The 25,979-nt window shown below is 39.7% G+C and overlaps 1 protein-coding gene across 1 annotated transcript; it reads right to left on the bottom strand.

Moving 5' to 3' along the window:
- Window positions 1–3,466: 3,466 nt before the first annotated feature.
- On the bottom strand, window positions 3,467–22,884 carry LOC131248965 (glutathione reductase, chloroplastic). The gene is made up of 11 exons (XM_058249494.1): window positions 22,487–22,884; window positions 14,041–14,266; window positions 13,645–13,923; window positions 12,926–13,102; window positions 12,552–12,605; window positions 12,293–12,441; window positions 8,782–8,845; window positions 8,245–8,415; window positions 7,948–8,085; window positions 7,219–7,272; window positions 3,467–3,765 (listed from the first exon to the last, which is right to left on the bottom strand). The coding sequence occupies exons 1-10, from the start codon at window positions 22,852–22,854 to the stop codon at window positions 7,234–7,236; spliced, it is 1,665 nt and encodes a 554-aa protein (XP_058105477.1). The 5' UTR covers window positions 22,855–22,884; the 3' UTR covers window positions 3,467–3,765; window positions 7,219–7,233.
- Window positions 22,885–25,979: the final 3,095 nt, after the last annotated feature.

Below are 25,979 nucleotides of genomic sequence, written 5' to 3'. Positions count from 1 at the left end.
TGCTGAGGGTTGGGTGAGAGGTTACAGTGTGCTTGGTGCTAACAGGATAGAGTTGAGAGGGCCCTTGGAACCTTTGCCTGTGCCGAAGAGACTGTAGGAGAGTGTCTCAATGGATTTGATCTCTGCTTTGCCAATGGTGGGGGAGTTTGGGTTGAATACTCAATTGTGGCGAACTGTTGGCCACGTCAGCTCGAAAATCACACTAACTGGATGTTTTTAACCATCCAATTTAGTGGGGCATTGTTGCGGCCCAGGTCTTTGCACCATAGAGGGATTTAATTCTGACAGGTGAGTGCCTGTGTCTTGTTGTTGTGTGCCAATGAGGACGGACGGAAGGACGTTGCACCAACAATCCCACAATGAAAGATCCTAGCCGCTCCTTGAGTCCCATATTAGCAGGCAGCTCTTGGGAAGAATAGAGAAGAAAATCTGAGGCACCAACTTGGGGCTTTAAATATTCAGTAGAATGTGGTCGATTCCTGTATCTCTCAACTGTGGATTTTTGTATGATGGGGTGATCTGGATTACCAAATCATGTGGCCCACTTCTCAGAAGAAAAAAAAAACCCTGCGTCATTATTATTTCTCAAGAAGAAATGTTCATGTGTCTTCAAATTCAGGCTGTTGGGATTGTTTGATAGGTCCGGTCCACCCATGATGATTTAGAGGGTACGACGCATATGTATGTGGTTTGATGTGAGGTCATGTCTTTTTCTTTTCGTTTGTTTGTTTGTTTGTTTCTTCTTCTATTTTTTTCTTTTTTTTAAAAAAAATTTAAAAATTAAAAAAATTAAAAAAAGAAAAAAGAAAAAAAAGAGTGGGAGGAGCATCCGTTGTATCAATGACTCCTGTTATAGTTTTACTGGGCGTAGTTTGGCTAGTCATCCCACAACACCAGCCAGCTAGTTGGTGTCAAAGCTCTGTGGGCCCCACCATGATGTTGTATGTGTTTTTATCCACCATACATTTTGCCAGCTCATTTTACGGCATGAGCCCAAAAAATGAGACATTCAAATCTCAGGTGGTCCACAAGCTTTGGATCAAGCTGATATGTGTGTTTTTCCTTTTAATGGTGAAAGCTGATATGTGTGTTTTCCTTTTAATGATGAACGTTCAATCAACACTTTTTTTTTTTTTTTTTTTAATCCCTATTGTGTGGTCCACCTTAGATTAGGATCTGCTTCATTTTTGGGCTCATGCCCTAAAATGGACTGTCAAAATCGATGGACGGTGTGGATAGAACACAAACATCATGGTGGGGCCCACAACTTTGACAGGTCTTAGGGTCACTAGGGAAACCGCGTCCTAGTTTTCGACCATGGACGCCGATTTCCTGCGAAAGCCTTTGCAGGAAGTACCTGCGCTGGGATGCTAGGTGGGTCCCACCGTGATGTTTGTGATAAATCCACACCGTCCATACGTTTTGGGAGCTCATTTTAGGACATGCAGCTAAAAATGAAGTATCCAAAACTCAAGTGGGCCCTACGAGAGGAAACAGCATAGATTCAGTGACCACCGTTTAAAACATTCGTATCGCCACAAACATCCGAGTGGGAATGACCTTATAAACGGTTTGGATGGAAGATGAATACCAAGGTATACCCCAGGAAGTTTTCAACGGTAGGAAACTCTTTCCCCGATTTTCCCTCTCGTCCGGCCCACTTGAGTTTTGTATCCACCTCATTATTTGTGCAGCATGTACTAAAATGAGGCCTCAAATAGCATCCCAACGCAGGAACTTCCTGCGCCGCCTCTGAACCAATCGTGAATGTATCATAACCCATAAATTACAGGAAGAGCATAATAGCAACCAGGTGATTTTTACCATTCAAGCCCATTGCCTGGTGTGTTTAAGTCTCCAAGTTCTTTGGGACCTACCATGATGTATGTGTTATATCCACACCGTCCATCCATTTTGTGAGATCATTCTAGGGCATGAGCTCAAAAATAGACAGATCAAAAGCTCAAGTGGACCACACCGCAGAAAGCAGTAGGGACAATGACGCCTACCATAACGTTTATTCGCCATCCTAGCCTGTTCATGAGGTCAACCACACCTTGATGACGGGAAAACACAAAAACACCAGATAGATCCAAAACTTCTGTCGCCCCCTTGGTAGGCATTCAATCTCCACTGCTTTGTAGTGTGGTCCGCTTGAGCTTTGGATTTGCCTCATTTTTAGGCTCATGTGCTAAAATAACCTCATGAAATGGATGGACAGTGTGGATATAATGCATACATCATAGTGGGTCCCACAGAACCTGGTGACATCAACATTCCACTGTTGGCGTTAATTGGACAGTTAGGATTTCTTGAACAATGTGATTTTAAAAGTATGATCCATTCTAGCCTGTCTGTCTATGGATTGGAAATGATGGGATTGGTTGTTGCCCAAAATTGCGTGGAATCATGATATTTTAGATGATATTGACGAAGATATCAACGTGGAACACTTCGTCCCCAGAAGCTTGTATAAGACATCTCACGGACATGCCAGCACTTGCCAGCACTTGCGCTATCATGATTATGCCTAGATCTAAGACGTCCATTAGGATTTCTGTGGGAGCAGCAGCAGCAGCATCATCATCATTTTCTATTTTTCAGCCAAATCACATATTTTCTAAAGGCTTTCAAAATCAGGATCTGAAGTATCGTTGGAAGTCGTAGGGGCCTCCCTAAATCCAGATTAAGACAAATCTCAATTTTGCAAGATCGATCAACTACCAAAATGGAACCCTAGCTTTCACCTCTTACAGTTTTCTGAAATACCCTTTATATATTTCATGGTTTGGCTGAATCCTAAAATGCTTCTGTGACCCAATCCATCTACATAATATTAAAACTGCAACTCCATTGCAGCAGCTTCATGTGGATAACCAATCATCCATCCAACCCATCCATCTGCTGAGCCACTTGGATTGCCTCACAGATCAATCATCAAATGCATGGTGCCTCTTATATCCCCATAACTCTCTACTGTTAACCTTTTTAGCATTTTTTTTTTTTTAATTTCTTTTTCACTCCCTTTGAAAGCAAAACATGATGGCGGAACCATGCACGTCAAGGAAGGTTCCCACATTTTGATTGGCCCACTGACGGGTTGGGACCCACATGAGTATAGCACCCTTCTTTCTACTCTGGCTGTGGCCGATCACAGTGCATGTAAGCACCTTTTTCTTGCAACATGGCTCCCTCAGCTGATGATAAACCAAGAAAGGAAGAGCCATTAACTGAGAGACTGCAGAAGCTGAGCTCTACATGAAGACCAAAACACATTACCTAAAATCCATCATTGAATGTCTAAAGACTAACATCAATCAAATCACTTCCAAACACAATTTAATTCATCATTTATATGACAGGGCTAGATGACTGCAGCCAACAAAATTCAATAGCTGAAGTTATGATCTGGAACCGAAATTCGAAATAGTTAAAATAATAATAATAAATAATGCAAAAGAGCACATCAACAATGATATATGCTCATTGAAAGTCTCACTTCCTATAACAGATTTATCAAAAAAGAAGAATAAAAATGACGGAACTTCTCTATGATGGCTGTCCTCTAATGAACACAACCCCAAGGCCTATAATCATTAATTAAGCTCATTCTAAACCTGAAGCTATGGAAATATACATTTTACTTGTGTATGTTGAAAGGGAACTACTCGAGTTCATGCTCAAAAGACTCCACCCAAATGAATGCTTCCTTGTGCACGAGTCTGCTGCTTGCCTTATTCAGTACATGGTCAGAAAATGGACAACCTGCTGTCAACAGCCCACCATTACAAAATGCAATAACATTCATAGAGAAAATACCAAAAAAAAAAAAAAAACCATGTCGGATAAAGCAAAAGACATTGTAAAACTGGCTATGGTATAATGATTTTTATTACCTAATTATGAAATTTTGTTAACTTTTCCTTGGATGACCAAAGCATATATTACAATCCTTGGCTTTGGGTGATCACCACATGCCTATGAGACCTGACCCAAGATTTTAAAAGGTAGCCATTTGACAGACTACCCTATTATAAGGGGGCAGAGTGTTGGACAGTTGAAAAGCAGCGTGAGCTGGGCGTTAGTGTTACAGCAATGAATATGTTGAGATGGTAAGACTAGGAGGGATACAATTAAGAATGAGGTCATTTGGAGCTGCCACTGTAGTAGTTGTCCAAACTGGGACTATGCTGGAGAGCAGATTGAGATGGTTTGGTCAGATTTAGAGGCTATAGTTAATGGTATCAAGGCCAACCAGTTGGACTATAACTTCCGGTCCACCTAGTGGATAACTACCAATCTTTCATCTGTGTGCAACATGCAATCCAGCCAATAAATTGGCCCCATCACTTGAATCACCTCTTGCACAAATCAGCCATACCCACTCATCAAGTGGACCACACTTGTATTTGCTATTTACATGACGTTGATTTCTACGCTGTGGCCCACATGATAACTAGATAAGGCTGATTTTTGCGATCATCATGGTGGGATCAACCTATTAGAAAGGTTGGATGTCACGTGCACCTAACAGATTGGAAGCTATCCGCTGGGTGGACTGTAGCTTGTGGTCCAGCCAGTTGGACTTGAGACAACCCCTATATAAGAAATGCTCACATCCACCCTGTTGGACTTGAGACCTCTATGAAAAATGCTCACATCCAACTGGCTGGATGATTTAGCGTCCACCCAACGGATAACTTTCAACATCGTGTGTGTGTGCGGCCCATCCAATCATTAGGTGAACTGCTCTTGTATTTTGTGTTTTCAGCTTAGGCTTACTATTCCCTTTCAGGAACTTTTTTTTTTTTTTTTTTGAATGAAAGGTAAAGAGGGTGGAGTTTACTAATAAACAATTACAGTATGCTATTAAAATATAATAATTTATTCATTTACAAATTTGTAAGTGCAGGTTGTTGAACTTTTTAAGTCACCATGTGCAACAACGACATGTGACTGCATCGAGGTTACAGATTCAGAAGGGGTTCCCCTTCCCCAGACATCATCAGCTCTAGATCTATCTGGGTTTCAAAGTCTAGACCTACTAATACCTGATTTAACGAAGGCAATAATTACACTACAAGTCCCACTTGCGACTATTCCTGGAGAAATCTTAAGATGGTCACGTGCATGAGTTTTAATCAACCATTATGATGCCCAAATCCTAACAAGTTGGGTTTAGAGTATTCAGTGTAGCCTATCCCTGTTGTACTAGTTAAATCCAGAGGGATGGAGATATCCTCTAACAGCCAATCCAGTCATTCTGGTGGCAAGAGTATGGCAGTCATCCCAGTCTTGGGCTCAGGTGGCTTCTGGCAACATCTAAGATGTTCGTAGATACAGCTTGTCTATAGGAACCGTAACCAAAATTAGACCTTCTTGGCATTGCTTACATTTGAATCATGCCAAACAAGACTGAAAAAGTAAAAAACTTTGCTTGCTAAAGTCATCAAATATAGAAAAGAGGATCAGTATTGGTGAGGTCCCAAGGAAAAAGAAATCACTAGTGCAGAAAACTGGCTAACAGAGTGCTAAGAACAAAAAGATGTTTCTGAATTGAAACAATACAAATTGTAGTGTATGAGATTTGGAGATTTTGGAAGAGAGAAATGATCAGGTTTTCAACAACAAAGAAACTATGTTGGCAATCCATGTCTAAATGAAAAAGACACCCCATCAAGTGGGTCTTACCAAGAAAATATTCCACAGGCAATCTGGAACAGATCTTCTAACAATTGGAAGGCAGTTGCCTACAAGAAGCTAGAAAGGGTAAAAGGAAAGCTAAGAGGAAGAGACCTTTGGTTTCTTGAAAACCAATTTTTTTTTCTGGATCTTCAGAAAACATTAGTGCATAGGATGCATCCTTAGAGATGACCGATGGATTATTAGCATGCGTACACCAGACCAGCAGCAAGGAGGAATTTTGATTGAGTAGGAAAAGCTATAAGAGAGGGGATTGGGGATTTTCTCTTCCTCTTTCTCTAGAATTTTAATGTGGTGTTAGATCTGAAAAACATTATCTTATGGGTATCCAATGCACATTTAAAACTGTGGAGATTATCCTATATCTTTAGGGAGGTATATGATTTTGCTTCTAGGTTAAACATTCCATTTGCCTATGTGGGAAGAGAGGGTAAGGAGATCGCAGACTGTTTAGTGAAGGTTATTATGAGAAATCTTTCCCCTTGATATATCTTTTACTTAGATCCTTAATTCACTTATTATGGGTTAAGAAATTATTTTTAACCATTAGAAAGAGATCATCTCGGCCTAGCAATATGATGAAATCTTTTCAACACTGTATAAACGAGATGGAACTAAAATTGATCAATATTTATGCCGATCAGGATGACATAGTGTGTAGCGCCTAATACATGTTTATGTCTAAGTTTCAGAGCCTGCCAATGCATGGTCCAATGGCAATATTCTATTAAACAATCATCCCTAAAGATATGCACAGATACACGGTATACAGCTCTCCATTTCCTGAAATCTAGTGGACAAGCAGTAGATATCACATCAATATTTTAGACAGTCTTTGGATGTACAGAGAATTTCCAGTGAATGGGATGCTTTTCTGCCAAAATTCGTATCCACATTTGATGTTTGACCAAAAACATTCCGGATATGATTGGGTGGAAAGGCGAAAAATAGGCATTCAGAGCGATGGAATTATCATTCATTTGCACCATTCCAAACTAGCAGACTAGATAACCATGCTTTCCACCACAATACTTGATCCAGTTGCAACTTGGGGTACATACAAACACACCCTCTAGGAGTTTAGGCAATGTTTGGAAACTGTCCGAAGAATATATGAGGATTAACAAGTCCCGAATGGTGGCAAGTGGCAACTCTGTAAAGCCACATCAGCATGAGGTTGTCATTTGCAAGATTTCCTCTGCAAAAGCACATTGAGATGATCTGGCAAATAAACAACCCCATCAGGCCTTGTCCCTGAGAGGTTAACAGCCTTGAACCCTTGTGTTAGTGCTGCAAGGCTATGACACCATCAATACAGGGAAAGGCTGGTCCCCATTAGGCTCTGATGCTGGATGGTTCAAACCATGAATACCGCCACTATAAGCATATATCCACCACACGTAAATATGCACACGTGAAAATTATCGGATCAAGGTGCACATATTCATCAATCTATTGCCAAGGAATTTTGATCATGGACCTCATTTCTCCAGATACTTACAGCAGATGCCTTACCTCTTAGGTGGAATGCTAGACTCCTGTTGTTGCTTTTTCAGCATTGGACTTTCCCTGGACAGAAAAAAAAGAAAGGATTCAATAAAATAATTATTAAACAAGTTAAATTGATATCACAATGAATTGAAAAAAAAAAAGAAAAAGAAAAGGAAAAAGGCGCCCGCAACGCTCAAATGCCTCAAGACAGAAATTGACGGATCAATTGAGGCATCATCAGTCAATTTCAGCAATGATCACATGAGGTTTGCTAATTTCGTAAGCATGAATTATAGAGGCCCTCCAAACAGCACCATATGTGCTAATGTAGTCCATGTGTGTAAGATCTGAGTCATCTATCAGGTGGGATCAACTGTGTCAAAGCCATGGCCCATGAACAAGGCCAGTTCACTCATTGTGTAGCCATAATGCACGGAACAAATGGACGGCTGAAAACAACTTAGCCCAAGTAAAGGCATCCCACTTTCTACACTGACCCACCTGATGAGTTGACCGGCCTGATTATGGGCCAGGGCATTGTACAAAGTGAGGCCCACTTAATGGACCACTCAGATGTTCCTCGCACATGCCACCTCAGCACATGTGTTGGCACCGCACAATTAATAGAAAACATCATGGTTAATTGCAGTGAGATACTGATCAGCTAGCAATTTTCACTGGAGACCTGACATCATAGACATCATAGAACATGATGTCATAAACTACACTACAACTTGACTTTCCATGACAAACCTCAGACTGAGCATCCTTTCGAATTTTCCGAGTTGGAGTCCTCATTGTAACAAACTCCTCCGCAGATGTAGGGTGAATGCCAACCGTGGAATCAAAATCTGCCTTAGTCAATCCAGCTTTCACAGCAATTGCAATACCCTGACAGTTATCAAAATTATCTGATGAATTGTGGATCAAAGAACCAAACCTAGAAAAGCAAACCAAGCAAAGAGGGGATCCCTTTGATGTAATTGCCCATTTTTTAGTCAAAACTTCTCATTATTCAATAAAAATCCAAATAACCAAGAAACCAGAAACCTGAATAATCTCTGGTGAGTCATCTCCACACATGTGTACCCCTAGAACTCTGTTTGTGTTTGCACATACAATAACTTTCATCAGGACCCGATCAGGGAGCCCAGAAAGTGTGGCCTTCAGAGGCCTGAAGTTCGCCGTGTAGACATCAATGTCACCATATTGTTGGATTGCCTGTAACATATAAAGCAGTTGAGAAGACCGAATATCAACCATCGGTTGCACAAATTGAAAATAAGTTTTGCAGAGGAATTTTTGTGTCCTGATGCATTCTGTTAGTGTCCTGAATTGATGAGCCCAGTATGTACAAGTGTGGCCCACAGTTCAGTGGTTCAGATCATTGATCTTATGGGCATGATGTGAATGGGGATGACAAAACATTTTTAGAGTTCCTAGCCATCTATGCCCTTTTTTTCAGAACATTGTTGTACATTTTTTCTTAACCAGCTATTACTTCATTGATCGAAGGGTTAGGATCTTAAACATCAGGATACACATTTTGAGAAATCAGGACCCACAAATTCCTCTAAGAAGCATCACCTGTTCTTCAGTAAGACCAACTTGTCCTATCGGCGGTTGTGAAAACACAGCTGAAGGTACAGATCTGTTGCAAATACAACAACAATCTTTTAGAAAATTTCTCACATAATTCTATTTCATCCCAGGAGAAAGCCGCAGAAAAGAAAATTCCCAAATCAAAGGAAAAGGGAGAAGTAGCAACTCAAAAGCATGTTATATGCAACCAGTGTTTCCATTAGCTTCACTATGGTAGCTTAGCCTTAACATCATGTAGCTTATGAAAATAACTTAGTCCCAAGTTGCCTACACTACATGCTTTGTTTGCATCTGCTACATGTGACGTAACTTACACCGCTAAAATATTAAAATCTATTAATGTGTCAATGATTTGTTACATTTTTCATTTTTTAAAATAAAAATTAGTTAATCTTTTCAATGAGTTTAGTAAAATATTTTTTTCCTTTTTTATTTTGGAGGGGTTATGAATAAATTTTATTGAGAACAACTTGACAAAGTCAAGACAGAATACAACCTTAGGTTGCACTTTCTTCACCTTTATACTTATTTTTTCCTATCTTTCCTATTAGTTTAGGTTGTGTTTGGTTGCACCAAATGTCATTAACTTTCATTATTAATTGAACTAATTTGGTGCAAAATATCATGAAATGTAATGATATTTAGCGCAATGGAGCACAACCTTAACTAAAAATCCAGAAGGAGCATGTACCTTAAGCCTCATGCTTCAGAGGGGTAAATGCTACAGTACACACTATTTGCTATTCAAAACAGTGAATGCAACACCTGTGATGCATAGTACGTGGGTGGAGTGTGTTCTCCACTAAGTGCCAATTTCAAACGGGCTCTTATTTATAGTGCATTCAACTATTCATATTGCATCTAGGATTGCATAAGCACTTTTGAAGCTTCAATAGATACGAGAAGCTTTATCAGCTAAAGCTTCAAGGTGAAGGATCGGCAAGTACAATCTAAGCAAACATTACCCTTTAGAAACATAAACAAGAGATGAGACAACTCTTTTGAGTGCATTTGATTCAGTTCCAATACATGACCGAGGAAGCATCATAACTAGATCTTTTGTAAAAATGCACTATTACTTGGCTCATCAAGAACATATAATAGAGCAAGACTGAACGGTACAAAAGTGACTAGTAGCAAGTTATGAGACTGCAAAGTCACCTGAAACTATGCTTAGAACAAGTGGAAGTGCACAATAAATCAGTTATCACTTGAAATTATTTTCATGGGGATGGGGCAATTTGAATGAGACAGAGAAAAAGGCACTAAGAGAAGATCTGAGGATTTGCTCATCACTTTACATCAGCCAGTGTTCAAAATATCAGTATTGCGTTACGTATCGCACCCTTGGGATACGGATACATATCGGTTATTGCATGGGATATATCGGTCGTATCATGTAATGTATCGCTAATGTTGGAAACATGGGGAAACTTTGGAAATTGGTCGAGTTTTTCAATGAAATTTCAGTGATTGTTAAAAAAGACATCAACACACTTACAAATCAAAATATTACCAAAAAAAAAAAAGATGCACATAATAGGTTTTCTTTGTATGTGTGTTGTCTAACTGAATTGATGCAAGTATATTCAAAGTTTATTCATATAATTTATAAATGTAAGAAGAGTGGAAACATAGGCAATACATTCAAAGCAAAAGAAGAATCACTAAATCAGGTTACATACATGTTTGATTTTATGTTTAGACACAGAGATTGCAAACGATTTGCGAGAAATTGGGATTTTTTTTCAATTTTCCGCAACTCGGTGGTCCTCCAAATCTCAAAATCGAAGCTCCCAATTCATGATTTTTCATGCAAAACATGAAAAATCCTGGATTTGTAACAATTTGACACTGATTTAACATGATTTATAGGGAAAAAAAAAGGAATAAATTTTTTTTTTTTTTTTAAATGCTCATTAGATCGAACATGTGGGATATATCTCACTACTTGTGTGTTTCGTATCGCATAGGTGGGATACAAGAAATATCGTGGGGTATATCGACTGATATCGTTGATATTTACAACACTGACATCAACAACCCTCTGGCAGAGTTGAATCTGGGAATGTAATGATGTGGGAGATACCAGGACCTCTAATCCTCAAGGTTGTCTCTCATCTTTTAGGGCCTGTTTGGGAGCGTGGATTTGTAACCCCCTGGATTTGCAATCCTCTCGGTATGTTTGGCACCCTGGAGTGTGAATCAACTTTAATCCAAAAGTACCTATCCGTAGTATATTTACAGGGATTTGAATTTAATTACTAATTCAACTTTAATATCTCTAATTAGTGAGATATGTAATTTTTGATACAATGGTTGTGATAAGCCCGTTGAAATATATGCTTTGCCCGAAAATGATGAAATTCCAAGTCTCGGATGGGCCACAAGCACAAGATCATGTCTGAGTGACTAACCAACGATTTTTAATCGTTGATTTACATGAACAATGTTTGGACGGTGCTGGACAATGTTTGGACGATGCCGATTTACATGGACAATGTTTGGACGGTGCTGATCATCATTAGTGGGCCATGTGCCCAATAGAATGATAGTGTATAGTGACACACATGTTACACCCGCAACTATTGAAATGATTTTAGGTGTAATCCAAGCTCTCACCGTGGATTGCAAACCCCCTCAAAGAGGGGATTGGAAACCCCCTGGATTTGCAACCCCCGGTTACTTTATGCTGCCAAACAACCAGGGGATTGGAAACCCCCTCCAATCCCCTCCAATCCACTGTGCCAAACGACCCCTTAGAGATCCATGATTTTGTCAATAGGTCAAAATTTTCATTTGCCATTATTGTAGGGAGGAGCAAATGAAATCTACAACACCTTCCTAGAAAGGGTGTCGGAAGATCTTCTCTTTCTTTTGGTAGTGATTCCTCTCTTATATGATATACTTTGTTTTATTTTGGTTATAGTAAAATTTTCTACTGTGCATTAAGAAAAAACTGTGTTCTTCAATCAGTCCAATGATGTGCACATATAAACCAGTTGTGATTGTTAAATTCTTTGATTGAACTGTCAAATATTTGGTTATTTTGCTCTTTCCAACCATAATGCTGCAAAACGATTCACCATATAAATTTGCCCTTTCTCGGAATCCCTACTTTCAACTTGTCAGCCGCTAGAGGTTTTTTTTTTTTTTTTTGGGAATACTCATGACACACCAAAGAGTTTAGAAAGCACAAATGTAACTTCGGTGTTGTATCACAAACTATGAAGATATGATGCACTGGTCCTCAGATTTGAAATTGAAGCAAATGTAACCGTGAGGTTTAAATTATCATAAGCTTTAAAGTCCAACTTTTATTGACATTGTTGAAAAGGCTGAAGTTTAGATGCCTCTTTTGGATTCTTTTACAATGTGCAATTCGAGCTCTATAGAAGCATCTTTACATCAGTTTGCACAATTCTCCCCTTTATTTTAACAGAAAACAGCCCCAGAGTTCTGTTCATTTTTGCAATCCATTCATAAGATGGCAAACCTGTAATCTGGTTTTGTCGGTTCATTGCCAAAGACGGTTTTTGCAAATGCTCCTCCTTCCATCAATGCAACTGGAGTCAAATTTATCCTGTCCGTAACGTCACCAACAGCCCAAATGGAATCAACTGATGTCTGTGAGTATTCATTGACCTGAAGGAGCCATCAATAGTTATAAGAAAAAGAAAACAATTATTCCAGATAATGAAGCAAAAGAAAGATATATTGACTATGGGCCTGAACTCACTAAACCAAAAATTCACCTCTACTGCGCCAGTCTTTGACATTTTGACCCCGACAGCCCCCAATCCCAAGTTCTGCAATGCAATTTAAACTCACATAACAAATAATAATAGTAATAATAATAATAATAATAATTTGACCTTTTCTTTTTAACATTTCGACCAATTTTTAAAACCCGACATCATAATCTAGTACTGCCTCGATTTCCAAATTCAGTCAAGTTGAGACAAAAGAACTTCCCAATTATTCATGAGCCCAGAGTTTGTCTTGATACTCAAGGCCCATGTTATGAGTTGATCAGTGAGTTTCTGAACACTTATTTTGATCCATTACAGAAGCAGTTTATGTATCATTGATTGTGGAAACAAGAAATAAATTTCCCAACAGATCAAACCTTTGTGTTTGGTCTACGCCCTGTGGCAAACATGACATGTGAGAAACCATCAATAGTTCCTTTGTTCGTCTTCAGTGACAGCAAACCATCTGCTGATTTTTGGATAGCTTGAGGAGTTTCCTCAGTGTGAAACTCAATTCCGCTTAGAGACATCTGCTCACCTACAAAATCTCTAATCTGCAGAGAAATAGACGTGAGGGAAAGCATACTAATAATTGTAAAGAGATCTGCTGATCACACACATGTCTCCCTACAAGCATAACTACATGCAGGGACACATGCAAACATGTGCCACATCTGCGAGTACAACCCGTTCATCAGCAGGCCCCAGTGCAGATGACATGGCCAAATACCAGCTGGTCCACTCACCAGGTTGGCCAGAATGCACAAGTGTAGATGACACAGCCTAATCTCAGTCCAGTCCTCTCATAGAGTTGGCTCCACGTGTATGGGGAAAATGGATAGCGAAACAAAAAAGGGTTGATAATCCATAATCAGTTGCTAACAGGACAAATAGAGACCACCTGAAGACTGGGCAAGCCTGATTATTTGGTCCAGTCATGTAAAAGGTGGGGCCTGCTTAACCACTTTGATGCCAAACATGTAGCACAAATTTACATGTGCCTGTGCACGAGTGTGTAGATAGGTACCAGTGGGATTTGCGAGCCTCTACTTGCAAGCATAAATCCACCGAATTAGTATTCCAATGACATCCTCACCTCCTCATCAAAGCCTCTCAAAACCTTTTTCTGCCGAATAAATACATGAACTTCACTCCTCAGTCCATTGAAAATACCTGCGAACTCCACAGCAATATACCCACCCCCTACTATCGCAATCTTATCAGGTTTCGAGGGCAAATCCAGGGCAGCATCAGAGTCAATTGCATACTCATTTCCAGGAATGTCAGGAATGAAAGGTCGTCCACCAACTGAAATGAGTATGTGTCTTGCAGTGTATAGTTTCCCGTCGACATCGACAGTATGTGGATCCACAATCTGCGGGGATAGATATCAAAAAACAAAACAACAATAAATGTTGCGTACTGATTTACAATGTCTATGAATTAAATGACTTTATTTGAATTTTAACCTGATCTCAGAATGTCATCCAACCTTTCCACGACCTTCAAGTAATGTTACACCAGCGTTTTTCAAAATATTCTTGTAAATCCCAGTCAGGCGCTGCAACTCAGCATTCTTGTTGGCCATCAGAGTGCTCCAGTCATGCTTAGGCTCGGCTTCGTAGCTCCATCCAAAGCCTCGACTCTCTTCAAAATCGTGGGTATATTTGGATGAATAAACAAGTAGCTTCTTCGGCACACATCCCCGAAGTACACAACTACATTGGGTGGAAAGAAAAAAGATGCCTCAGGAAGTTCATTCAAATGCATAGCTCACACAAAACCTGAAACAGTATTCTTTAAGGGCCTGTTTGGTTTTCTGGCTCAAGTGTAATTACCTTGTAAATGAGTAATCATTATTTACCAAGGTAATTACCTGCATCTTTCCCAATGCTGACTTGACCAATTACTTTTTAAGCACTTAAATCAAGGAATTTGTAAAATAAATATGGGGCCCACCATAATGTGTGTGGCTTATCCACACCGCCCATTCATTATGCCAAATGAATTTAAGGCATGAGCCCAAAAATTAGGCAAATCCAAAGGTCAAGTGGACCACACCACACGAAATTATGAGAATTGAATGCCTACCATTAAAAACTTGTTGAGGCCCTTAGAAATTTTAGATCAGGCTTATATTTATATTTTTCACTTATCCATGTCCATGTGACCCTATGAACGGGTTAGATGGTGAATAAACCTCAATGTGGGCCTAGTAAAAGAATCAACTTTCAACGGTGGACAAATTAAGTCCATTGTTTCCTTTCATGTGGGCCAATTGAACATTAGATCTTCCTAATTTTTTCGGATCAAGCCTCAAAATATTCTAATAAAATAGATGGATGACACAGATATATTATATACATTATGGTGGGGCCCACGGATTTAAGTCAACATTTTTGGACCAGTTTTCTAGGTGAAATTACTCACTCATTTCCAAACAAGTGAAAAAATGTAATAATTACTTCTTTACAGCGATTTACTTGGATTATGGAAAACCAAACAGGCCCTAAGAGGAGCCTGTTTTCACCTTTCCTAATTTCTCGGTGAAAACTCAACATGCCTTCTTAGATAGGCGACGCTCATTAATAATGGATGAAAATTGAACATCATACATGGTTTATGATATCATCAGATGCATATCATATCATGTTGTGTATTGGTCACTTGACCTAATATTATGCGTTTCCATTGTTTCATATCTACAATCGCGTGAAAAGAAGGCCCCAACTCAAAGTTGAACATGAACAAAGGAATGGTGACATTGGGGTTCTAGACCTTTCCGTAGGAATATAACCCAACATAGAGTGTCACCAAGGTATCCGATAATGGTAACGGTGGCTGTAACGGCCACTGCCATTACCGTTATGACAAGATTACCAAAAAAATACTGTATTGGCCCCGTTACAGTGGTGTAACGGGCCCTTTTTCTGTAACAGCCATTACGACCTCATAAAGCGTAACAGTTCCCACCATTACCGTTACATAACAGCCACTACATAACTGTTTTTTAATGCCTTGAGTGTCATCTTGATGTGGATGAGATCATTAGCTTGAGCCTGATTATCCCTGAACCCCATGTGAGTTTTTCTCTCTTCACTTGCTTCCAGCCATGACCGAATGAGAATGGATAAGAGACTTGTGTGTAACTCCTTTATATTTTGGCATTGCCGGTTCTAAACCAAAATTGATATAGTTTTACAATGGTATAAATGAATGTCAATCATTATCTTAACTGTATTGCCAAACCACACTACACGATACATGGGTGGACCGGTTCCAATTGGGGCGGGGACCGGGGGGAGGGCCAGCGCCCAACCAACATAGGATGATTCAATGCTGATGTCAAGAGTAGAACCACTTCCGATTTTTTCTTTCATTAAAAAACTTCCACTCATTTTTCCATTTATTTTTAATTCATTTCAATTGTTTAGAAGCTTAGAAACTCATTTTAGACAAGATCTAGGCCTATTTAGGGGAAGCAAACACAATATTTGAAGGGAATTGACGAATTGAAGCAAAATTGACCATTTGTGAAAAAATAGAGGAGGGGTAAACCATCATAGTTTGACATCGTCTTTTTGTTGTATTTCAATGTCATGAGCCGTAATCTGCAAATCATTCTTGATTTGTGTCTATTTTGTTGACTTTTAGCAAGTCAAGCCGATAGACAACATTCTTATCAAAGATTGGTCTATTACACCACTAAATACATGTTAAGAACACAAATGTGTATTACATTTTTTCCATTTTTTTCTCAATAATTTCATATTTTTTGGGCTGGAAAAATTTGGTAGATATGGGTCCATCATCCAAGACACCTTGTATTGTATTGTTTTTAGGCATGGCCAATATGTACTATTGTTCTTAGGCATGACCAATATGTACCCTGCTACCATACTCAGACCCTTGGTACTGATATGAATCGCCTTAGGAGCCCACTAATTTATGCTCCAATATGATACTTTGAACCTTGGCAGAGGTCAGCGAACTGGCCAATACATGAAGCAATAGGCGTGAATAGCGGACTAGGAACACTTGCAACCTGTTCAATCCAGTATCAGACACACATTCCACCCATTCAATGACAACTCTAAATGGGGGACCAATTGTAAAAGGACCATGGGCTAGAACATTCACATTGATAGTGGTATCCTTACTTTTAATTACAACTAATAGCCATCAAATGGGAAGATAGAAAGAACCAGAATATTTGATACACTGGCAAGAGCATGACGAGCCATACACATGCACCATACTTGATGGTGCATATCCCACAATCAGATCTGGTCAATGGATATTTCTTTGTTAACTTTTGACCATTGCCTAGTTTCTATTTTGACTGTCCATTAGAAGTTCACAAATCAACCAGTTATTACAATCATTTATTTGGTGTAATTTTGGTTTTGACCCAACTATAGTGGGCCACATCATTTGGAAAGTTTAGATTGGCCTACATGCTTAAAACGTGTGCTTGCCTTAATGGATAGCATCCCTTTTTCCCTCCTTTAATGTATTTCATTATTTGTCCAAAAGATGCCACATTTTTCAGAGTGCATGCATATGGCCAATCAGTCTGCTAGATTATCCACATTTTTATCTAAAAAGAAATATTCCGCCGTCCAAACTCATCAGGTGAAAACATATGGTTAAGATCGTCAAGCCAGCATGATGATGATAAACTATATCCATAGCAAGACCTTTTTTTAGGGTAACTGAAAATTTTATAAAGCAGAAAGCAACAGGTAGATACAAAAAGGATGATAAGAAATCATCCAGGTCCAGCTAATACAAAGAAGAGCGGTCCCCCAAGCTACCCTTAAAAGCCTCAACTAGGCTCCAAAAAAAAAAAAAAATCCTATCAGCCCAAGCCCATTCCGCAGCCAACCAGTTAACCTATGGAACACTTGAATTGAAACTTTGTTGCTGGAAGTCCTATTGTTAGGTTCCAACCATATTGACCATATGATGGACAAGAGAACCAACCGCTAATTTGTCCTTTTCTTCCTTCCCTACCTAACAAAGTGCCATATATCTAAAAATTCCTGGAATTGTCTAGACATACCCCAATTTAGTTCCAACAGGGAGAACAAACTTTCCCATATTTTCTTGGAGAAAGAGCAATAAAAGGTTGTGTTTTAAATAGCTATGCTACGTAGCATAGTTCAACCTTAACGCTACGTAGCGTAGCTCAGCCTTAACGCTACGTAACTCATGAAAATAGCTTAAGTCACTTGTAGCCTATGTTACATAATAATTTGCATACGCTACATGCTACATAGACTACACTGCATGCTATGCGGCTTATATTACAAGTTATTTTTCAATAAACATTAAATCAATTAATGTTTTCAATAAAAATTAGTTAATCTTTTCAATGCTTTTAGTAAGATAATATAAGTAACAATATTAAATCAGCCCCTTTGCAGTTTCTTTACCTTTATACTTAATCATTACCCTTTCCTATTACTTTAGGTTGTGTTTGGTTGCACCAAATATAATGATTTTTTGTTAAATTTCATTATTAATCAGTGTAATTTGGTACAGAATATCAATAAATTGGTGCAACCAAGCGTAACTTTGATTAAAAATCTATAAGTAGCATGTATGTAACTAATGCTTCACACCTTAGAGGGGTGAACACTACGCAACACGCTATTTGCTATTTAAAACACTGATAAAAAGATAGATGATCCATGTTTTTCTCTTCTTGTAAGAATAAGATACACCCATTAAGAAGAATCATCTGAATTTTTCTCATATTGTCTGAGGTAAGGATCTTGTTTTTCTTCCGGCTAGCCAATCGAAAGCCACTACCTGATATCCTAACTTTCCAAATTGAATCCTTGTTTGCTGCTTATGCGGATCATGAAGCGCAAATAGCAAGCTCTCACATGAAAACTCCAATTTTTCTTGGGTTCCAAGAACAACTTTTCATATCGGCATCGCCCAAGGTATGCAAATCAATTATGTAACGGCCGGCATGTAACAGTTAAAAAATACTATTTAAGTCCATGATATCATTATGCCATATCATTTGTCAAGGATGAAAAGGTTCGTGTCAGGCTGAAAAATGTGATAAAGATATTGAAGTCCAACTTAAATTTGCAGATAAATGCGTTAAATGAAGTACGTGTCTTTAATTTTGTTATTTCAGTGCTTAAAACAATACAAAAAATTTAGCGTATTGTCCATAATTCAAAATATATGGATTTCACCAAGGCAGCTTCTCCAATGCATTTGCACAAAGGCCAGTCTTTCAGAAAACTCTAGGTAAGAAACTGGCTTTTAATACTATTACATAATCATAGAAATTGTTTTATTATTGATGTAAAATGGTGCATAACATGGTTTCCCGCTCTTTAGATGAGTTGGTGGAGATAGTGTAGCATGTGTGAGTGATCCAAGGTTCAATCCCTAATAGTGTTACCTTTATAAAAAAAAAAAAAAGAAGCTGAACAACATAAGTTTTTTTTTGCTTCTTCTATACAACTGATTGGTGGATGCATTTTGAAGAAAGTGAATAGGTTCTTAAAACAATAGCAATGAAAGTTTTGAGCCAGACAACTTATTTCTCTAGTTGCAAGAGAGCTGCTTTGCACTACTTATTTGAAGAATAGGAATCAGTTGCAAGCCAAGACATTGGATCGGCTCGTCTACATGCAATATAATATGATGTTGAGATTACAAAATGCAAAATGTAAGGAAAACCTGGTTGAAGAATGCAACTTTCGTCCAATAAATTTGGACAGCATTTACTATGAAGATGACTCAATTCTACCTCGGTTGGAACAAAGGAAGAAACAGGTAGAAGAGAACAGTGAAAAAGTTGAGGTGCATGGCCCGGTGTTACACCCGGGACAACAAGAGAGTTATGTAACTACTTTGGAGCCAGAGGGGGTTACAGGATTGGACCCAAGGAAAGACTAGCAGCAACGAAATCAAGACAAATAATGGTGATGATGATGACGCACCTGTTGGTCCTGCTTCTAGTGTTGTTGAGCATACCAGGGTACGACCACCTATAGAGTTCGAGGTCGACGTGCATCAACTGACCATGTTTCAAACTTACGAGTGTACTGAATCACGGTACAACCAGCTAGGGGTATGGGAAGGCTAGCATAGTAGCACTGGAGGCCATATGTGCATCGACCAACCAAAGGTCAAACTTATGAGTGTATTGAATCACGATACAACCAGTCAGGGGAAGAGCATCATGGAGAGGCCGACACCATTAACACTATAGGAGATGTAGCACCAGGGCATCAAACGACTCACAAATACAGATATGGATATAGATATAACCATGAATAACATGGCAAGCTTGTTGAGGCACTTTCTTCTTGGACTACTGGATATAATCCATATGAAGCAGGTTGATATTGGGGATATAGATATCTAGATCTAGATCCGAGTCATTTGTCATTCACGGACTCACTCTCAGTCTCAGTACAAGTAGTACTAGAGGTAATACGAGTAAAACTATGCTGGTGGCAACGACTATGGGCCATGTTTGGCACTAGTGGATATTTTTACTCAGGTTCAACACAACAGATCCCTAATGGCAGTGATGATTGTGATTAGTCGATCCTTGCTCTTGCTCGGGTGGTAGACTCTCGGGAGTTTCAACACTCGGTCAAGGGTTCGAGTATCCATAGGTGGTGAAAGCCCACTACAGCGTGAGTGTGTGCGTGTGTAATTAAATTAACATGATTTTTCCCTCTGACTCTAATTCTTATAGACATGTAGCACCTGTTCCACAACCGTAGCCGGATGACGGCAACGTGGAGGCTGAGTAACCATAGGCAACAAGATTGTCATTTTACTAGTGACACAACTAGTGTGTATAAATTGTAATATTTTTGTATTTATGTTTGTCCATTGAGTTTTAATATCATTTTATTTTATTTTTTAATTTAGGTTTTGACATATGAGTTCACTTTACAATTTATACTTCATGTATTTAACATCTAATGGTTGTAAAAATAGTTATACGGACATAAATATATAATTGTCTCATTATTACATGCACGCTCAATTGCTCATATAATCTTATTTAGATTGAATAATTGATATTAGATATTTAGAAAAGGAAATATCAGAGTTTTGCAATCAATCTAAGCCTGTAGGGTTAATAAAATCATCAAATAGGCCAAGACAACATTCTTACCAAAGAGTGGACCGTTACAGCTTCATAAACATGTTCAAAACCAAAAAAGAATGCATATTTGTAATATTTGGAAAAAAAAAATTGCTTAAAAAAATCAATCGTTACAGGGCTGTAATGGGCCATGAGGGTAATGGTTTTACGGTTGACCATTACGGCAGCCACTGTTACCGTTATGTGATATCTTGCAATCACCCAACAAGCTTCCTCGTTATGAAGCATTTCCATCATCTTGACATGCTTCTGGATCTCATCAAGATCTCTTCTAAAGGGAGGGTGCCAAACCAGTTTCTCCCCCCTCGCTCAAGATGCACTGAGCAATAGAAGAACTCCTCTCCCTCACCACTCTGTCTAACCGTGAGGACAATAGACTAAAGAGCCTCTTGCCACACCATCTATCCTCCCAAAATCCGATTCAAGACCCATCACCAGGAACAAAGGAGATTTAGTCTATAAAAGAATGCCACCTTTAGAACCATCTTTCGTATGCCTGAAGCTCTATAAGAAGATGTTGAAGCCATGAACATCCACCCATTATCTCTTCATGCTTACATGAAGCACCTTATTCCACAAACTATCATTCTGCTCCCCAATCCACAGCAGGACCAATGACTTGGATCGTCTGGATTGTCCTACATGTCCACCACATATAAAGTTGATGCACTACCAACTAGGGCTGAAAGTTAGGCGGGTTCAACCCGACCGACCCGTGACCGACCCGACATTGGGTTGGGCTCGGGTAAGATGTATCGAGTTCAGTCTCGAGCTTGGGCCATACAAACACCAACCCGATAAAACTTAGGTCAGGCTTGGGTTGAGATCTCGAGTTGCTCAACCCAACCCAAACCTAATCGATATATATGTTACTTATAAATTATAATTGAGAGTGGATCGTTTATGTTGAAGGCATGGGAAATTCCAGTGCCGTCGGGTCTCATTGGTCCACGTCATTTCCGATGACTCAAGCTAACAAGATATGCCGGATTTCTCTCCAAATAGATTGCATCCTACACAACACGAATTCTCCTACATTTTCGCTTCTTTTTTTAGGAAAAAAAAATGAAATTCTTTACGATAAATAACTACATATATAATTAATAAAATCATAAGTATAAAAAATAAGGCGTGTTTTGAAATATAATAGACTAATTTAATAACAAAAATATTAGCTTGCATCCACTAGACCAACCCGACCGAGCCCTCTTGGTTTGGGCTTCGGTTGAGAATTCCCAACACGAATTTGGGTTGGGTTGGATTAGGGTTGAGATATAGGAACATTGGGTTGGGCTAGGGTTGAGCACTAACCCGACCCAACCCGCCCGACTTTCAGCCCTACTGCCAACACACACCATTCACTATTAACCATTAAAATGTAACAAGAGCCAATATAAGTGCCATTTTCCCCCAGTTTACCCTACATTCAACTGGGAAAAAAAAGGCTCAAGTTGGTGGCTTAAAGTTCTGGAGCATGGTCTACTCATGGTGGTACACAACAGACCAACAGTCTGGATTACTGTACCATGGATCCCACTTGGTTCAGGATCCTATAGTTCCTATTTTCAAAACCCACAGAAAAGGGCCCAAATCATATCCACAAGATCATCAATTTTTCATCATACTGTAAAATTAAAGCACCCAAGAAGCCAGAAATCCAAAGATCACAACAGTCAACAGCAATCGAAACAACAGCAGCAGCAACAACAACAACAACAATTCAGTTCAACCAAAACATATATAAAAAGCCCCAAAAAAAAGGCCCGAAGAAACTTACGTTCCACCAATGCCACCGGCACTCTCAGAAGACACCGTGGCGAACGGAAGCTCGCAGACGGCGACCGAGAAACCGTAATTTGCCGCAAAACGTGAAGCACGGACGCCACCGCTGCCAGCACCGATGGTGAAGAGATCGAAATCGAAGTGCAGGGGCTCCGCCCCATTGACGGATTCCGCACGGGCGACGAAGCGCCGATACGGGCAAAAGAGATGCCGATTTGTAGAGAATTTGAGAGACTTGAAAGGGAAGGGATTAAAATCTAGTGAGTAGGGTTTGAGATGGGGAGAGATTGGGAATTTCTTGCAGAGTGTATGGAGTGTTGAAGGCGAAAAGGAGAGTTTTGGAGCTCCAAGAGAGGTAGCCATGGCTTTGATTATCTAACTGAATTATCTTATACAAAACCCTTCGGTATTTATAGGTGATAGATTCCTATGATATTTCACCACCGTCTTTGAAATGTTCGGATACATCGGACGCGGATTGCGTACTACCCCGGCCCGTCCCTAGCTCCGAACGGGCAGGTCTGTGGGCGGGCCCACCGTGATGTATCTGTACATCCAAGCCGTCTATCTCTTTTCTCAGATTATTTTAAGCTATCTCTAGAAAAATGAGCCAGATCCAACGATCAAATGGACCACACAATAGATGACTCTTGCATTTAATGCAACTGACATTTAATGTTCTGTGCATTTTAATGCAACCAAGCTTATTATTTGGTGTTGTCCAATTGATCATTGGATCTGCCCCTTTTTGGTTTTTGTGCCTTAAAATAATCTAAGAAAAGGGATTGACGGCTTGGATATACAGATACATCACGGTGGCCCGCCCACAGACCTGCCCGTTCGGAGCTAGGGACGGGCGGGTAGTACGCAATCCGCGTCCACCTACGTGGAAGTGGATTGTGTGGTGTGACATACACCACCGACTTGGGTGGTGTGTTGACTTGGCAAAGTTCCATGGCCCACCATGACGTATGCAGTATATCCACACCGTCCATCCATGTTGCCAAAAGATCCAAACCTCAAGTGGATCACAACACAAAGCAATGAGGATTGAACGCCTACCATTAAAAACTTTTTGGGAACAGTAAGTTTTGGATGAAGCTGATAATTTCGTTTTCCTTGGTCAAGCTCTATGTGACCTCACCTTATGAACAGGTTGAATTGCGAATAAGAATTATTGCCTCTATTGCTTTATGTGGTGTGGTCCACTTGATATTTGGATCTGCCTCTATTCATGCTCTTCAAATGGATGGACGGTACAGATATAATACTTACATCACAGTGGGGCCATAGAACTTTGCCATGTCAACACACCACTCAGGTCGATGGTGTGTGGCACACGATGCAATCTTCTTCCTCCTATGTGGCCCACCATATGGCTAGTGGTGGCAATGGGCTGGGCCAGCCTGACGCTTAAGACCCAGGGTATTGTCCTTAAACAGCATGCCCAACACCAAAAAAGATTGGCATAGCCCGGGTTAATGGATTTGGTCCACTCAACAACTGATAAAATCCCTATTTTTCACTTGAACATTTCTAATGTATCTGTTGATTAGGTGGGCCACACATGCAAAAAAAAAAAAAAAAACCATTTTAAAGGAATGAAGCCAGTGGTCTTTATTCAAGACGAATGGCTTGCCCAAAGGACGATCGGAAATAGCGTGTTTCTAGGATTAAGGCTAGCAATGTGTTAGGCCTGGGCCTAGCAAATTGAAAGTTTGAATAGGCCCTTCCGAGTATAAGTCACGGCAGGCTAAATTCACTTGAGCTTAAGACTCACCTGAACTTGACCGGGCTATGCATGCATGGCTTAAACCCGTCACACGGGTTAGTCCAAGCCCAGCCCAAAGCATGGTCGGTCCGTCATATTTCACAACTTGTAATTTTGTGGACACATGTTTGTTTAAATAGGACAAATGGATTTTTTTTAATAACTTTTAAGGGTCCAATAAATGTCCACAAATTCAATAGTCTGATAATCAAATTAGCGTAATTTATGGTCAATGATACATCTACATCCACACACCTAATTTGAATGGGTTTAGTTTGCTTGTTTGCCCCTTGTACAATTTCTAAATGCATGCCTGTTATTTATCAAAGCATCAAAGCTTTTTTCAACACAGCTTGGATAGATTTCCCAAAATAAATATATTGCTGATGAGAGAAGATGATATATGAGTGGAGTTGGTCTTCTTTGGTTGGTGGGATTAAATTATATGGAAATGCATTATATGGGATTAACACAGTTATCGCACAAGATTGCATGCCTTGAAATACTCTGGTTTTTTGGTCATCTAACCCGACGCTTGGCGACTAGCGACGATGAACGACGAGCGAGTGGAAGATCCGATGGATGAAGAATCTAGATCGGTCGATGGATCGAGAATAGCCAAAGGATCCACAGCAACTAAGGAATGCAGAATAGGCAATTTCAAAGAGAAAGTAAGAGAGGAACAAGCGTTGAGCGAATAGAAACAAATTTCACAAAGAAAGGGCGAAGAGCAAATGGCCAGCAAACTGGTGAGGAAGACTGCTTCCTACCCTACACTCTTCGTTAGAGGGTACCCAGATGGATGGCTCCCTATCAATATTTCGTAGAGTTTTGGACGCACAGGAACGGTAACGGCAGTTATTATGCCAAGGGAACGGAAAAATGGGTTTTACAGAGGGTTTGCATTGGTGAGAATGAGTTCGAAAGAAGAACTGGTCAGAGCAATCCAGATGTTACACAGTAAGATATTTGGCGGAGTCTCCATATTGGTTCAAAGGACGTGGTTTGGCCCGGAACGCCATTCCTCCAAAGGAAAACCCCTTGACTCAGAGAAAAAGAAGGATACCAAGACCATTCAGTCCCAAAGTCATCAATCTGAAGGATACTCATTCAAAGATGCACTCCTAAATTCAAAAGAACATTCAAACATAAATCAGGAAAAAAACTCCTCTTATTGCCATAATACAGATAAAGAGAAGAAGAAAGGGACATCCAAGGAAGAATCGGAAGCCAAAGGGATGGACTGTGTTGTCCGCATTAATCAAGAAACCTTCAACTGCACTACAAACGAGCTGCTGGAATCGGTTGTAGCGATCACTAAAAATGGAGTATCCATTTCACAAGTCAAAAAATGGATCGAAGAATGTTGTGGTTTTCAACCTGTGAACTATAATATTAAACCCATTGGTTACAATGAGTTATGGATAAAGGTATGCCCTGGTCTTAATCCAGACATGCTAATTATGGCGGGAGCTTTACACAGCGATGACCTGGTCACCAAAGTTCTGAGGCGGGACAAATTTTTCATCTTCGGGATGGAAGACCTTTGGATTCTCATTTGGGGAATCCCTTTCGAATTTTGGTTCGACGAGTTTTTCATCAAGACGGCGGCCATTTTAAGGTCCTTCATAAAACTGGATCCAAAGACCAAGCTTGGAGAGGAATTATCAGTCATCAGAATTCGAGTTAGAAGGAAAAAGAGAAATTCATTGCCATC

Source organism: Magnolia sinica, chromosome 6 (assembly GCF_029962835.1).
Source record: "Magnolia sinica isolate HGM2019 chromosome 6, MsV1, whole genome shotgun sequence".
Taxonomy (NCBI): Eukaryota; Viridiplantae; Streptophyta; class Magnoliopsida; order Magnoliales; family Magnoliaceae; genus Magnolia; species Magnolia sinica.
The sequence above is the reverse complement of the archived record's forward strand: the minus strand, read 5'-3'. Positions and strand labels throughout refer to the sequence as shown.